The sequence below is a fragment of the Musa acuminata genome, chromosome BXJ3-10 (assembly GCF_036884655.1).
Source record: "Musa acuminata AAA Group cultivar baxijiao chromosome BXJ3-10, Cavendish_Baxijiao_AAA, whole genome shotgun sequence".
NCBI lineage: Eukaryota > Viridiplantae > Streptophyta > Magnoliopsida > Zingiberales > Musaceae > Musa > Musa acuminata.
In genome coordinates this window covers 3,819,521-3,837,176 of record NC_088358.1, presented here as the reverse complement: position 1 = coordinate 3,837,176, position 17,656 = coordinate 3,819,521, and the positions used below count along the sequence as shown (strand labels likewise).

The window sequence follows — 17,656 nt, the reverse complement described above, 5'->3', positions numbered from 1 at the left end:
CTAGTTATCCATGTAGGATTCCTGATTGTTCTATTAACATTAATTTCTCCTACTTAAATAAATGCTTAGTTGATGTATATCATCATACAATTTATGAAACTAGAAATTTTAATTGGAAAATTTATAAAATACAAACAATGAAAATTTATGTACATTAAGTAAGAAAATGTCTATGATCAATTAGTAAAAGGTAAATATTTGTCATTTTATAAAACTATTTTATCATACTAAATGACTATTATTATACCATATGAAATTAACCAAAACTTGTCCACTTGTAATTTTGAAGAAAGCCCTTAATGTGGCTTCTAAGCTTTTCTCAAATCCTATGACAGTGCCTTTCTCCACAATGACATTGCTACTTAAGAGGTTTAAGGCTACATTTCCCCTTATCCTTTATTTTATGTGGTGGTATTGATTAACATTGTAATAATAACGGCTGATGACAAACGCGATGACTGTGGTGAATAATAAAGCCCATAGTAGTAGAATTTCCTACTCTATTTCTTAGTTATAATCACAATTCTTCTTTTGGATTTCATCACCCTCCTCTCTCTCTCTCTAATCTCTCTGCTTTTCTCCCCCTCCTTTTTTTCTTTCTTTCTTTGTTGTTGTCAATTTAACTAAAATTAGTTAAAGTTGAACTTCAGTTAAGTTCAATCACTTTTATAAAATTTCACTTGATTTATGAGAATATGGATGAGAAGTTGTTTAAAATAAAATCAGCCTAGGACAATGATTTGTACAATATTATGAATTGCATGACATGATTTTGATCAATATTCAGCTTACCATGAGACAATGCTTTTCAAAATTTTCTGTTATGGTTGGAAAATACTACTAGGTCTCTTAATTAGTGATATGAAACAATTATTTTAACTGCTAAGCGATGATGTTAATGTGGACTCTCTATCGCAAGAGCAATTACTTAGAACCTTGCATGAACTCTCAATCATGTTCCTACACAACCTGATTAATTCGATCGGACACTTATCATCCATTTTCATTGTGCAACTGTTTAACAGCATGGAAAACCAATAGCTCTATCAAGCCAACCTTTTGTCGATCTTTTTTTTTTAAAATTTTTTTCTTTATATATTCTTACAAGTGTTTGGTGCATCTGTAATAGATATGAAGTAATTATGTTAAGTAATTTACTATTATGAAAAATGCATTAGCTACTTGAGATGTTCCCCAAGAAGTGTGTTGATCACTTATCATGTAAAAGGAGATGGTTTTCAAAATACCTTTCTTGAGATGAAAGGATCAAATGATTCATTAACTCTTCTTACATGGGGAGGAGTTCTATTTATAGTATCGAGGGGCACATTTGGGACTACATTGTAAGCAATCTGCAAGCTGATGACCTAAAATTCCGAGGTCCAATAATAAGTTGGGTATATTTCCTCAAAAAAATTTTAAGTTGGGTAGAGTGATCATATTTAAGAGAAAATCAAGGTATACAGCAAGGTCCGCAATACCGTACCATACCGGTGTTTCGAGGTTGGCTCGGTACGGTACGGTACCGTGTACCGAGCGGCACGCCACGGTGTATCTAGCGGTATACCTAATTTAAGGTGTAAAACCCTCTGAAAATACCTGAAAATAAAAAAAAGTTAGGATAGGGTTTTTAAGTTAGAAATAAATATAGTAATAGTATAAGTTTAACAAAATCAATGTAAATTAGGTAAGAATAGTATCACATATCTTTTTCGGGTTTTGAGGAAGGTTTGTTCAAGGTTCGTATTTCAGTCCGTTATGGATTGTCCTTATGTAAATATTAAAATATCTACAGAAAAATCATTTGAATTGTTAGACTATTTTATTACAATATAAACTCTAAAATTCAAATGAATTAAATAATCACATATGTAGATATACCTAATTGTTGATTCTACCACCAAAATGAACGATGGGCCTCTACGGGTGGTGGATCGGGGTCCTCGATCCTATACATCTGCGTATCAATATGATATGTTTGTTGGATCCAATCATGAAATTAATCCCATGACATAGTGTATTGATACACTGTATGCCATTGATGCATCAATGTGGTGTTGATCGTAGGCTGATCGTCATGAATCATATTTGTCCGAGGCAGCTCTTGAGGCATATACTGGTGAATGTCAGAGCTTCTACTTTCGCTACTGATCTACTGCTCTGTATCATTCTGTTGCTTAGAGAAGGATGACCAACTATCACCATACTGCTGTTGCCCGTATGATTCTCCATAATACGATGACTGTGAATACGATGAGCTTCTTTCTGTGAATACATGTAGGCTCTGTCGCATTTGCTCAAATTCATCCACTGCCTTCCTTTTCCCCTTCCCCTTCCGCATATAAACTTGACCAGTACCTTGTTGAGTTCCATGATCTGAATCTTGGGTGACATGTGTAAAATATTGCTCCTCAGTCCATGCACCACCCTCAAGTTGTGTAGACGAGACCAACGACTGCCCGGCATCACCGCCATCATCCGTCGAGGCACTACTGTCCGTGTTGCTATTATGTCTCTGGACCGAGCGAGTTGCTGAATGTGATTGTGAAGGTGTCTCGTCGCCCGACTCGATTCTTTCCAACGATGCAACTGATGTTACTGCCTTCCCCTTTGCCTTTGCACGCTGGGCGGACGACTGTGACCGTTGGGTGTTTGTAGTTCCTCGAGCAGTTTGACTCGATGTTGTTTGACTCCTACCACGTTGTAATCGAGGGGGATTTTCCACCTGTTGTGGTTGTGCTTCTTCTTCTTCTTCTATTGCCTCGGTGATAAAACGTGAAGGACACTGAGGATCTCTTGCCTCATCAAGTAGAGGATCCTCTTGATTCTCTGCTGCTTCAACCCAATCTAACATTGGCTCTGAATCTTCGTTGTAGAATTGGAGGTCAATGAGATCAATATCTGGTTCCTCTAGCTCCTTATCCAACTCAGCACATCGCAATCTTAGCCGTATGTTATAATGGACAAATACTAGTTTCTCTAACCGTCTGTAGGAGAGTTTGTTGCAGACCTTCGTATAAATCAATGCAAACGTTGACCAATTACGTTCGCAACCATTAGATGTTGTTGTTTGTGAAAGTAAACGAACGACAACCTTCCTTAAATGTGGTGCATCCCCTTCAAATTGTAGCCACCACTCGACTGCAAAAAGATATAAATAAGATTTTATTAGCATAACAAATAATTAATATTAAATATAATTGATAATCAATATGTATAACTTTTCCTCACTAGGATCCATAGTGTAACGACACGATACAACTACAACGTCGAAGAATGAACCAACTGTTTCTTGAAATAATCGATCCCCCATAAGAGCATCGGCTGCATCAGTAGTGTTTGACAAGAGCCGATATATAATATTTCGTAGTGTCGTTAGGAAATTATTTTACGTTCCGAGAGCACATTAATATTGAATTGTTGGGTTTAGATAATACGCTGCAAGACATAATTTTGTTAGTATGATTTTTTATTATCTAAATAATAATAAATTAGATTATTCTGAATATGAATTTACCTGCATTATGGATATCTTGATCCATATGAACTTTGGTCTGACGATCAATGATCCGTACGTATTGGTCGGCCTTAAAATCATCTTTGAATGCTCTCCCGAACTCCTCTCTTGTTGAAATTAGCATATATTTAAGATACGGCATCTGTGGACGCTTGTCCATATCGACCTTACGGAGGACAATATAAAGTGGTTCCACACGTTTTATAATTTCTACCGTAGTCTCCCAAAATCTAGAGGAAAGAATGGACTTTTCTATCTTCTTTCTATCGCTCAATTTCGAATATCTGGATTCAGACCACTCTTGTGAGGTGACCATTGCCTTCAAGCCATGCCTTTTTTGCTGTAATGATTTTAATGCAATAAAATTGGTAGCAAACCGAGTAATTCCAGGTCGGAGTATCATACCGTTTACATACTTTTGTATTAAAGCGTGGACACAATGATGATTATATATAAACTTTGTAATTGATTGTGCTCGAGCTATACAATTCTTGACTGCATTTTACACACCAATATCCTTCAGCGTTAGGTCTATGCAATGAGCTGCGCATGAAGTCCAAAATAAAGTTTTTCTTTTTTTCATCAATTGCAAACCAGCCTTTTTGAAATTCGCTCTATTGTCTGTTATTATTTGGACAACATACTGTGGTCTAATCTCCTCTACTATAGTGTCCATCAAGCTCTCATTTTAGTTTGCACCTTGGATCTTTTCAAAAGCATTAACAGACTTATGAAACACCACTCTTCTGTTGCAATAAACAAGAAAGTTGATTGTACTCATTTTTGTTGGTCCTATCTAACTATCACACATTAGTGTCACCCCATATTCGTCCTATTGCCTCTTGAAGGATTTGATCCAATCCTTTAGTTCTATCACCTCCTCATCTAAGTATACGTCGTAAATCTCCTTTGGTGTTGGAGGTTGGATCCCCGTGCCAGACTTTTAAATAGAAGATACCATGCTCTAATAATATGGACCTTGGGTTGTGTTGGTTGGAATCATGTGGAAGTTGAACCATTTTGAGATTGCCTTCCCAATATCCCCTTTTTTCTCTTTTGTGTATGCATCGTCAATCCGTGTATGTTTCGCTGTTTGTGAGGGAGACTTGCGAATCAATATCAACAATATCTGATGCGGACCTCCTGTCAAGACCTCTCATAAAACCACGGAGTCCACCATACCTCATGCTACTAGTTCGGCCTAACTGAGAAGGAGCAATTGGTTGTCTCATGCTAGTCGACCTCTGGATTCCACTACCATTGCCGTGCTCCAATTGTGAGTCAGGTCGTCGATGCCTTATTGCTTCATCGACCGTATATTGATTCTCCAATGATGCACGAATCCCAACTGTGAGATCCGGGTCGACTTGATCGCCGCAACCCTCATACCGATCATAAACTGGTTCCTGTGTAGCCCTATAATATTTTTCATCAACTCTTGTTTTTTTTTTTTAATGTATCTTCCTTTGCTTGTTGTAGCTTGCTTTAAAATAATTTACGGATCTTCGTCGGAACCTTCTTGCATTTTGCAACATCAGGATACTTGCCAGCCAAATGCATTTTCACCCAAGTTATTCCTCGACCCTTGTCGATGTAGTCAAAATAAATACATTGCCAATGATGACGATTCTCATCTATCTTTCGGACATGAACCCATGCATCATCATGTGGTTGTACCTTTGGTGCCATGATCCTACCAAATTTAAATCAAATAAACTATAAAGTATAAACATATTAAATTGACCAAATATCGATAAAAAATCATTAATCGCAGCATTAAATAATTTTATTATAACATAACTAATCATATTTTATCATCATAAATATGTTACATACATAAAAGAAGCATTAAATATATAATTTTGATCCAATATGGTTCAAATTATGATAAAATCATCATTAGATATACTAATCACCCGATTAACATAGTTAATTTCCTATTAATTACTTCTTATTCAACATTATGAAATGGTAAACACCCTAATAGGTATTAAACACATTGAATTGATATAAAATTAAACAAATTTTGATTAAATCATCATTAAAATGACTAATCACAGTATTAAATAACTTTAATAAAACCTAATTAAACTTATTTTACTATCATATATATGTCAAACACATAAAAGAAACATTAAATATATAATTTTGATCAAATATGATTCAAATTATGATAAAACCATCATTAGATACACTAATTACATGATTAACATAGTTAATTTTTCACTAATTACTTCTTTTTCAATACTATAAACATGGCAAACACCCTAATACGTATTAAACATATTGAATTGACATAAAATCGAACAAATTTTGATTAAATCATCATTAAAATAATTAATCGCAGCATTAAATAACTTTAATAAAACCTAATTAAACCTATTTTACCATCATATATATGTCAAACATATAAAAGAAATATTAAATATATAATTTTGATCCAATATGATTCAAATTATGATAAAATCATCATTAGATACACTAATTATATGATTAACATAATTAATTTTTCACTAATTACTTCTCTTACAACACTATAAACATGACAAACACCCTAATAGGTATTAAACATATTGAATTGACATAAAATCAAACAAATTTTAATTAAATCATCATTAAAATGACTAATCGCAGCATTAAATAATTTTAATAAAACCTAATTAAACTTATTTTACTATCATAAATATTTTTTAATATTTAATATGCATGAAACACACTAATCATAATATTAAAGATCTTAATTACTCTCTAATTAAAGAAAGAGAATACATACCTCTTGATTAGAAAGTTCTTCCTCTTAATCTTCCCAAATTAACCTCGATTGAATTTACAAATCCTTGTTTTGTAGAGTTTAGGAGAGAAAAAAGAGTTTGAGATAGTTTAAGAGAGTATGAGAATCTATTGGAGTGAAATAGGGGAGAAGAAGGGTTTAAATATTATAAGAAAGTGCTCCAACGGTTAATTTGACCGTTGGAGCATTGTAGCACTTTTACAGTGCGGTAACGGTCAAAATCGACTGTTACCGAGTTGTGCCAGGTGGTAACGGTCGAATTTCGATCGTTACCACTCGATATTACCTTGTATCGTCTGATATGCGGTGCTTTTAAACGTTTCGCCCGCAACTCGACCGTTACCACTCGATATTACCTTGTATCGTCTGATATGCGGTGCTTTTAAACGTTTCACCCGGTTGCGGGCGGTCCGCGTACCGATATACCGTCGGACCGGTATGTACCGCTCGGTATTCGACCGTTACCGCTCGATATTACCCCGTATCGTTTGATACGCGATGCTTTTAAACGTTTCGCCCAGTTGCGGGCGGTCTGCATACTGGTATACCGTCGGACCGGTACGTATCGCCCGTATCGGCCGGTATCATTCGAAATTGCCTACCTTGGTATACAGTTTCGAATAATATCGCCTGTACCGGGTGGTACGTATCGGTCCGTCAGCTGATCGGTACACGGATCGCCAGTTACCGGACGAAATATATATATATATATATATTAATATATATTTTTATATATAAATATTTTTATGAAAGGTTACGTCACGTCGCCTCGGTGACGTATATATATATATATATATATATATATACACGAGGCGACGTCGCCCCGCTTGGGAGAAGAGAGAGGCGACGTCGCTGAATTATATATATATATATATATATATATATATATATATATATATATATATATTCTGAGCGGTATACCGAATTGTATACCGTTCGGTATATAGTATATCGTACCATACCGAGCGAATGTCGAAACTCCGGTACGGTATGATTTTTCAATCCTTGGAGAAAAAATATATATTTTTAGTTTTCTCTCTATGCAGTCAGAATTAGCAACTTCTTTCATTTGGGCTGAGATAAAAATTAAGGTAAACATATTTGGCTCTTCAGAATGCAGGTCCTGAAGCATCAAGCTCTTTGGATGGTTTTTCTAGTCCTGAGAGGGAAGAAGCTGATTCTCTTTTTGGGTCTGAGTTAGATGATAATGTTGATTCTGAGGTGATCCCTATGTTCTTTCTCTTTTCTTAAATGCTTATATTACTCAATGCATGTGGGTGGTTTAGGCTACCATTAGTGGAAACTTAGAGAAAATATGCATTATTGGACTCTTCATCTTGCTATTTATACTGATTCTTAGCTTGGAATTTTTATGCTCAGGTCCACATGTCCATTTATTGTAGTTTGTTCTGAATATTGTGCAAGTTCTATCCTGTGCCACGATATTGTTTTGCTTGTGATAAGTCCTATTGCATTCGCTCTTGTAATGGAGGCAGGTTTGCTTTTTTCAAGTTATTAGCAGTTGTGGGATCCCTTGATTGCATCTTCATGGTACACTAATGCAAATGAAATCAGGTTCCTAATAATAAATTTTTAACAAAAGATAAGTTTTTTGTCCTCATGTTGAACTTCTGATTTTTTTCCTTTTAAAAGTTGCAATACTGCTGCACCTCCTGGACCCCCTGGATGACTTGGGCTGACTGTTGCTTGGATCAAAACCAGAAGTAATTGCTTACTGATAAGGAGACCTGTCGCCTAAAATTTCTGTTGAAGGAAAAAAAAAGTAAGGAGAAATGTGGACTATAGTTTAGAGAGTGGTTTGGGTATATAAACTGAGAGCTGTAGGGAACAGTGATGCAAGAAGATACCAAGTTAAAATAACAAGATTAAGGTGACTTCTTGATTTATATTATCGGATGTGTTTATACTGTTACCTCTTTATGGGCAATACAGTTGCCTATTTATTTTCTTAAGTTAATCAGGTAAATTTGGGAATCAACTAAGTCAATTAGTTTGATAGGTGGCTAAAAGCCTAAAACTATAACAGAAAGCATGCCATGTGATTGTACAAGTTGTAGGACCCTATTATGCCTCAAATTTGACCAGCTCATGACCAGTTAAGATGATTCAGTTAGCGCATTCTATTGCAACTGTAACATATTAGATGTCCTGATTCAAATTACTCATTATTTCTGAAACATGAAAACTTAAATAAAGATGAATGACACTTGATCAGTATTAAGTAGTAAAAATAAAAAAAACACAACTTTAGATTAAACCAAATTTAACTTCAGAAAACGTATAGCAGTTGGGAGCATAATTAGTTGATGGTCAACTTGATTCATTTGAAAGTCCAGCTCTTGTACACATGCATGAAGAAGTTAGTCTACATCCACTAGGACATGTTTTTGAGGTTATGCTTTGTTGACATATATAAGGAAATAGAAAAGTCCAAGGTTGATCCTTGCACATTTCAATTCCTAATTGTACACATGCATAAAGATCTTCCTCGGTATCTCTCTCTGTCTCCTCCTCTTCCTCTGCCATCGCATAGTCCCTTCACCCTCGTCCCTCCCTTCCCCTCCTCCCCCTCACACCACCCACCCCCCCCCCCCCCCCCCCCCCCGGGCTCCCCACCATCGCAGTTGCCACCACCGATCCCTCCTCCCTTTTCCCCCTTCGTCGCAGCTGCTCCCTTCCCCGACACCAACCTCCTTGTCCTTCTCCTTTGACCTCCCTCTTCCCCCCTTCATTGCAACCCTCGCCCCACAGCCTCCCTCCTCTCGTGCTGCAGCTCCTTGTTCTTGATAGCATGCTCCTCCTTCCTACCGTGGCTCAAGAAATTTATTATTAATTTTGATGTTAATTTTAAATTATTAATTTTTTGCTATAATTTTAAATAATATTAATTTTGATGCTAATCTTACTTTGTTTTGTTATTTTATTATTAGATTATGACAATCTAGCAGTTTAATGTTTTGTTGCTAGTTAAATGAATGTAATTTAATATTTAGTGGTGGTAATTTGAATTTAAAATTATATGGAACTCATATCTTGTCTAAATTTTATATTAATGATGTTAATTATATTCTTTTATCATTTTATATTGACGAACATCTCGTTTCGCTTGGGTGAGTGCCTAGCATCTCGGACGCTTTGGAACCTTGGCACTTATTGCCTTTTTGATGACACTGATTAGATGTGGGAGCAGTTCCATACATGGGTCTTATAGACATACCATATCGATCTATAATGGAGTGATATCAGGGACCCTAACTTACCTTTCATCGACTTATGATGATCATTTTAGTGGTAGGTGCAGGTATATGATCATATTTGACATTGAATTGATCATGCTTAATTGCTTAGATACTAGAACTTGTTTGTGTATACATTTATTCTTTAGATACAACTGATGATCCTTTTCTCGTTTGTTACAAAGAATATTTATTTATTTTTTAGTTTGAAACCAGTTTAATTTTGTTTGTATTATTAAGAAAAGGTGAGAAAGAGTCCTAAAAGAAGAATTTTGAAGGTTGTAACTAATTGAAACGGGTCTGATTGTAAAATTACTAATGAAGAAGGGAGCTGGTACAATGAACTCCTTGCTATTGGAGGAGTTCAAACTGCAATTAGTGAGGGCTTTTTGATGCTGTAAATAGAGATAGATTGCTAGAATCCTCAATCAGTTGGAAGAACCATCATAAAGATTTTCGAATTGTGTTAGAAATCTTTTTGTGGCCTTTAGTGAACTCCAGACATTTAAAGTTATTCATAATTTTTTTAGAGAGGCTAACCGTTGTGCACACTGGTTGGCTAATTTTCCTAAATGTAATCAGTTATAATGTATTTGATGGTCAAACTGGCCTCCTGATTTGCTCTCTTTTGAGCTTCAAGGAGCAGAGCTTAGGTTGTTACCTAGTAAAGTTGAACCTTGCTTTTAAGGATGTGACAACAGTCTTATCCTTCTCTTCTTCTTTGCCTTTCTTATTCTCCCTCTCTGCCTTCTTTTCCTCCACCTCCACTTCTCTGTTTTTTTTCCTCTCAGCCTCCTCAGTCTTGTTCACCACCATATACTCATTTTCTTCCCCTTTTCCTTCTCTTCGACCTCCACCTTGTCCACCACCACTACCTCCTCTTCCTTTCTTCTCATCTTATCTCTCTTTCTCGATGGTTTGAATGGTTGTCATATCCTAGATTTTTTCATAAAATTACAACATCTTTCTATAAGTACATCAAGAGCTAAGTAAATAAATATTATTTTATTAATATGCATAAATTATAAATATTTATTATAATTTATTTATTCATTAAATATAAATCAAAAGTAGTTATGGGCTTTATTGAGAAACATAGTGTTGCCCACTCAAAAATAAAGTCCAATTGGATTTACCTAGCGTTTGCTCTCTACTAGAATCTGGTTAGTGCTATTGGGAGATTGTTCTGAAAATCAAAAACAAAATAAAAAAATTTCAATAACGTTAAATAGGAACGCCTCTAAGTCAATTGTAAAATAAATACATGTCCGAAAGTCAATCATCCCAGTGGAGTATATCAAATACCTGAACGAGCACTCTCTCAACAGCGGATGGAGAGGCTTTATCCTACGGGACGAGTTTGTGTTCTCCCAATAGCGGATGAAGATAAAACTATATTGCACTCTCAATAATTGATGGAGTGGTGTCCCTCACTCGTCAAAGTGGGGGCACATTCCTCCTAATAGTGGACGAAGGAATCGTCCAATCGCCACATCTGACGGCTTGCTAATCTCCTAAGGAAATCACCCTACGTACTTTCAGTAGGGAAATAAAATCATCTCATACTAGTCATGTTTATATCGGGATGAAATAATACATTAAAATATCTCAATTTATCTTTTAAACATAATTAATATCAAATAATATCAATCAAGGTATGCAGTTTCGAATAATACCGCTCGTACTGGGCAGTACGTTCCGGTTCGTCAGTTGACTGGTACACGGACCGCTCATTACCGGATGAAATATATATATATATATTTATATATAAATATTTTTATAAAAGGCGACGTCACCTTGCGTGGGAGAAGGAAAAGGCGACGTCGCGTCGCCTTTTATAAAAAAATATATAAATATAAATAAATAAATAAATAAAAATAAATAAATAAATATATATACCGAGCAGTATACCGAACGGTATACCGCTCGGTATATAGTATCATACCGTACCGAGCAAATGTTGAAACTCTGGTACGGTATGATATTTCGATCCTTTATATCAATTAGCTCATAATTGACTTGAACCCTAGCTCAATCGATTAAATTGAACTCGATTTAACTAGAACCCAGCTGAATCGGTCTCTAATCCTCATTTAACTAGTATGGAATTATCCTAGATTGGTATAATTTGGATCAGATTGGGTTCAGTTCAGGATAAATAGACTTGAATGTCAAACTAGTTTGGAAACACCTTGAATCGATTTAAACTGATCAAATCTGATTCCGTTTAATCAATATTTGGGCCAAAATCAAATAAAGGACAATGAGATAGATTGTATAACGCTGGGCTAGGTTGGGCTAACCCATGTATTGGTCATGTGCATTGCACATGACTGTACATGCACCAGACCAGGCTGGGCCAACCCATAGCTCATGGGTTGGTCATGTGCACCGCACACGACTGCTCATGTTAGGTTGGGTTGAGCTAGCCTACAAGCTGGGGCTTGACCTACGGGTTGGGTCTAGCTTGTTGGTTAGGTTTGGCCAATTGGCTGGACCTAGTCTGCGGGCTATGGCCTAGCCTATTGGTTGATTTCAACCCAAATTCAAACCAGTTCTCTCAATTCCAAATTATGACATCATGAAATTATAATCAAAACATTTATTCATTAGCATTCAGTTATTAAAACATAATAAATAACAGCAGATTAAAAAGATAAAATTACATAAAGGAGAAATAATATTTTTAATAAAGTATTATATAAATCTAATGGAAATCAAATATCATGCATCCAAGATAAAAATTTTAGAAACTGCATATGACATGAATAATTGCAATATGTTTTAATCCCAAAATAAAATTTTAAACCTTTAAAGAGATAAGAGAGAATTTTAGAAACTTCATATAACGTTAATAGTTATAACAAGTTTTAATCCATTTATAAAATTTTAGACATTTAAAGGAATAGAAGAAAATTTTAGAAACTGCATATAATATGAATAATTATAACATGTTTTAATCAAAAGATAAAATTTCAGACATTTAAGGGAACCGAAAAATTTTTTTATTTTTCAAGAAAGGCAGGGGAACCTATCTCTCCTTAGTAGGATGCAACTCCTTATTCCTGCTGCTAGGCTTGGCTTGGTAAGGAATGAAGGAGAGAAATCCTTCTCCTTAAATAGGAGGTGAACCCTGCACAAAAGGTAAATTTTTTTTATTTTTATCTTTATTTAATCTGTTTTCATTAATTTACTGACAAAAATGACATCACCCTATTTGGAATGTTGAATAGTTATTTCCTAAATTTCATTAGCAAGAAATGAAATGAAAAATTATGCTTAAATTGGGGATTTGATTACAATAGTATTGATCTATGTTGAGCGTCGATATGCTAATGGATACCAATTCTAGACTAGTCTGATTGCTAATTGGTACTAGACAAACCATAAAAAATTGCCAAGAGGATGCAAATAACATAATTATGTTGTGCAAAACAATAGGTTGTGCTTTTGTTTAATAAAGCTAATGAAATAAACACGATCAAGTAGGAACAAAGCAAAAGAAGAGATAGAAACAAAAAAACTGTAAAATAAAACTAAATAGGAGAGGTATGCCTCAACAACCCATATATAAAACTGTTGTGGAGCCAAGTAATGAACCAGCTTAAGACACTACTCCAAATGCCCATATAGCTATGTGCCACCCGGGTAGCTCTACGTGTTGTGATAGTTGACATTTCTGGCTGCTCTGTGCACATTAAAAAACCCAAAATGGTTGTCTGGTGGCTTTGTTTTTGGGCAGTTTTGCCTCCCCATGATAGGTAGATTCTGTTTTTCTTTAAGAAGCAATTCGGAGATTCGTAAAGAGGAGGTGGAGGAGGAGAGGTATTTATGATGGAGGAGAGGCGATGACATGGGTGAGCAGTTGTAGAGGGGAGGAGCAATGGGGCGGTCAAACTGAAAGAACTGACAACAGAATAAGAGAAAGAAGAGGGAAAGAGAGTACGTGATCACTAGCATCAGACAATAAGACGTGCAGTGGAGGAGGGGTGGTACTAGTGTAGAGGAGGCAATGCAGATTAACTGTAAGAACCACTAGCAGAAGAAGAGATGAGAAAATGTGAGAATACAAAAGATATGATGGGCACTGGTATTGGATGATCCAGCTCAATATCAATCAGTTTATCACCCGGATAAGACTGACTGAAATTGCTTGGTCTGCATGTTGGTCAGCCGTTTGATCTGTAAAAGCCAGATCTTAGTCATGATCAAGATGTTACTTTGCTGTTCCTCCAGTGTCATTGGGTTCTTGGGTGAATGCAAGTTGATTGCCCTAGTTTGTCATCATTCTCCTAATAAAGAATTCAGATCATCGAAATCTGAAGGAGAACACAATGCATTAAAGTGAAAGTTGCCGCCCACCAACACAAATCAAACTGAAAGAATAAAGTAACAAGACAAAAGCTATTTACTCATTTGAGGAGGAAATTTGACTCTCCTTAATAATTCCAGATTTTTTAAGTTCCCAAACTCCTCATCTCAAAGTTCTTATGGCTTTACCTATTGAAACATCTAAACTTTTAAAAATAAATGAAGAATAAAGTTAGAACAAATTAAATAACCTACAAAATGAACAATTTAAGAAAGAGACTTAAGGCTATTGATTTAGTAGATTTGTGGGTGGAGCCATAATTGCCTGTTGTGGTGAAAATATGTACACTCAGATTGCAAAATAAAGTTGCAATGCTTGATTTAGGGGAGGGTTAGATATTTGTTTGTAATGAAGTAGAATGCTTGAATCGATGGGCTTCCTGGATGATACTGTCCCACTTCCATTTCCAAAATCAAAGTGATGGAGAGTAGGGTAGTGGTGGAAGGTAGCAAAACAGTTGAGAGGAGCAGAAGGTTGCCTGATAGAATACCACCATTTAGCGAACTCATTAGGTAAGGTAACAATTTCATTTAGTGATTTAATTCAGTTGAAGTGCTGCTGTAGTTTGTCTTTTGCACATAATGAGCCTATATGGCAGAATCTGAGTGGAGATATGTTATAATTATTCTACAGTCAGGTTACTTTCTTTTCCCTCTTTTTTCCCTAGTGGATTTGAAGATTTTTTTAGGAAGGCTTGTGTTCATAATTATAGCTTGGGATAGTTACTTTCTGAACTTCCTAATAGTGTTCTCAAATTTCTTTTAGTTGCTTGTTTGCTTAATTGGATTCCTAGAATATCAAAGTTTTTCTAGTTTCAGCAAGTCATATGTTGCATTTTTTTTTTCTTAAAAGGGTAGTCAATTGGTGTCCGATTTGAACTTATAAAAGGTGTGGAAGTATTAGAAGTCTATGGAGTTGATATAACTTTTTGAAAACTTAATACAATAGTTAGCTGTTTTTCTTCTCATTTCCTTTCTCTTCTTTATTATTCTATTTTTGTGTCATTCTTATATCTGGGTCTGATTAATTACCTTGAGCATGTTTATGTTCCATCTGAGATTTTTGTGACAATGCCTGATATATGAGATTATGATCTAGTTTATTTTTACCGGGTAGATGGTGTTTGGTTTTGGTTAATTATCTGTTATGTTGGCCTTGAATTGTCAACCACTTGCATAATCTTGTGGAGCTTTCATTTTGCCCAAATTTGTTTTGCTTTAATTAGAGCCATTATGGTATCTAAATGTGATAAGGAATCAAATGATCTAATATTGACTCTGAACTAATAAGAGGCTACTACAATCAGATATCGGATTGGCATACCCATGCTAACATGGATGTTTCATAAATTCTATTTTTGTTGCTGAGGTTCTATTATGGTTCACTTTATAATGATGCATCTTGCTTCTTTTTTGCTTGAGCAATTCATTTGATGTGTTGATTTTAATCATATTATTTTCTTGTCTTGGTAGAGGATTTTCTTACTCCAGAATAGTGTATCCTTAGCTGTCCTTGTGGTTCTCTTTTATTTTCCTCATATTTTAATCTAATTAACTGATTGGTATTACTACATGGATTGCTTGACTGTGGTTAATTTGGTTTCATAAATATTCATTTTGGCGAAGGAATATTCATGTTTTGCCATTGCGGCCTTACATTGATTGAAATGATTATCCGCTTTATTTGACTTCAAATTTAACTTGTCTTGAATTTTCCTCATATGTCACAGTACCACAATGTGCCTTCTGTTCAAGATGGAGATAAGAGATTGTACCTATTAGCCATGAACTTTGCAGAAGAAGAAGTTGATTTGGCACTGAAACAGCTTGGCATGTCATGCTTGCCTCAAATGAATGGATTTGCATTTATCTATTTTTGCCTTGGGAATCTTTAAATGCTCTATGTTCATTGCAGTCTGAAAGTACTTGCTAATATTACTTGAAAATTATTTCTTTATTTTTTGATTTGATTTTTGAGTATATTGTTTGTTTTGGGTGATTCTTTAAAAGAGTTTTACATGTTTGTTAAGCAATAAATATATTTAAACATTGTTGAGTAGAGACTGAAAGTGCATTTAGTCATATTTAGGACTGGAGGCAAGTGTTTTGCTCATTTGAATCACATTGACAAGTGGGTGCACAAGCTATTGTTATTTACTTTTGGTGACTGTAAATATAAATAAGCTGAGATCAACTTACTGTGCTGGTACCTTTCTGTTGGCTATACGTTTAGGTTCTTTCCCCTCATCTAAGCCATAAGACTGCAATATTCTAGTTGAATGTTGTTTGTTGAATTTTTGGACCTGTCAAGCTATGGAAATGCCATATGCAATTTGTAGAATTAAAAAAGACAAGATAAAATGTAGTTGTGTCGCTTTAAATGGCACATTGTTCTTGAGAAAGTTTTTCTAGCTTTTGTTGAGTATGTTTTTGGGTTTTGTTTGCAATAATTTTAGAAACTTGGATCTGTCATCAGTTGAAAAATGTTAAACAACAGCAAAAGATTTCAAAAGGCAAAAAGAAAATAAAATGTAAGCATGTCAGTTCAAGTGCTTCGGCCTTGTGGTTAATATGACAATATTGATCATTTTGCTGAGTACTTGGACCTTTAATGAGTTGGATATGCCAAATAATTGTTGTTGATTCTGAAAATACAGCATAGATTGTATCCATTGAGTACCTAATATTTCAGTTGTTTTGAAAGTGAAATGCAGTTTCCTGGTGTTTTGCAAGTTTTATGTCGGTAATGATAGTAGCACTGATCGTTTTATATACTTTCATTGGTCTCGTGTTTTTGCAGCTTTGCTTTATATCCTGATCATGTATAATTTAGCTTAAAAAGTTTCGTTATTGCAATTGGAACACCCTGATTAGGCCTACATTGGAAGTGGGCTAAGACTACGAATGATTTATTAGAGTCTAATAGATGTACTTTTGTTAATTTTAGCTTAAGAATTTTGGTCATTGATTATTGCAATTGGAACACCCTGATTAGGCCCACATTGGAAGTGGGCTAAGACTACGAATGATTTATAAGAGTCTAATAGATGTACTTTTGTTAATTTTAGCTTAAGAATTTTGGTCATTGGTTTGGAGTGACAGACTAGTTATCCTCGTCACAATTGGTATCAGAGCCAACCTAGTATTGGGGTGTGGTAAGGGGCTCGAGTAGGTTAGGGTTACTCGTGGACAAGGTTAGAGAATACATCATGGCATGGAGCGACCACTAGGCTATGCCTCACATGCATTATGCTAAGGCTTGATCTGGGCCGTGTTGTACTTTGATAAAGACATCAAAGCCCAACATCGAAAGTTGTTCTATTTTGTACCTAGTGGCTTCTGATGTTGGGCTACTTGTTGTTGTGGTAGTGGTTTAGGTCCCTAGGAAAGAGAGCTTTAAAATTTTGTCTTTTCTTATGTGAAGGATGGAGGAGGATGTCACTTGTTACAACTTGTAAGGACACAAAAGATGATTAGTTTTAATTCCTGGGAAATCAATTTAAATATATGTTGAGCAGTGTTGAGCTGATGAAGTAATTTGCTTTGAATATTTTGTTGTAGTTTGGTGCATCATCGGCAATCCTCTTGGCAATTGGAGGAGAAAATAGCCCGCTGTACACAACTTCCTCAAATGCTAAGGCTTGATCTGGGCCGTGTTGAGCTTTGATAAAGACATCAAAGCCCAACATTGGAAGTTGTTCTATTTTGTACCTAGTGGCT

At 35.3% G+C, this 17,656-nt stretch overlaps 1 protein-coding gene across 3 annotated transcripts in view; it reads left to right on the top strand.

Moving 5' to 3' along the window:
• LOC135651658 (probable inactive DNA (cytosine-5)-methyltransferase DRM3) overlaps positions 1–17,656 on the top strand; it is a 60,023-nt gene that overhangs the window by 16,908 nt on the left and 25,459 nt on the right. For 2 of the 3 annotated variants that reach the window (XM_065171921.1, XM_065171922.1), the window contains exons 4-5: positions 7,422–7,529; positions 15,667–15,766. In XM_065171921.1, the coding sequence (XP_065027993.1) occupies positions 7,422–7,529; positions 15,667–15,766 (208 nt within the window). Of the gene's footprint in view, positions 1–7,421; positions 7,530–15,666; positions 15,859–17,656 lie in introns of those variants that run through there. The other variant, XM_065171923.1, reaches the window with a different exon arrangement.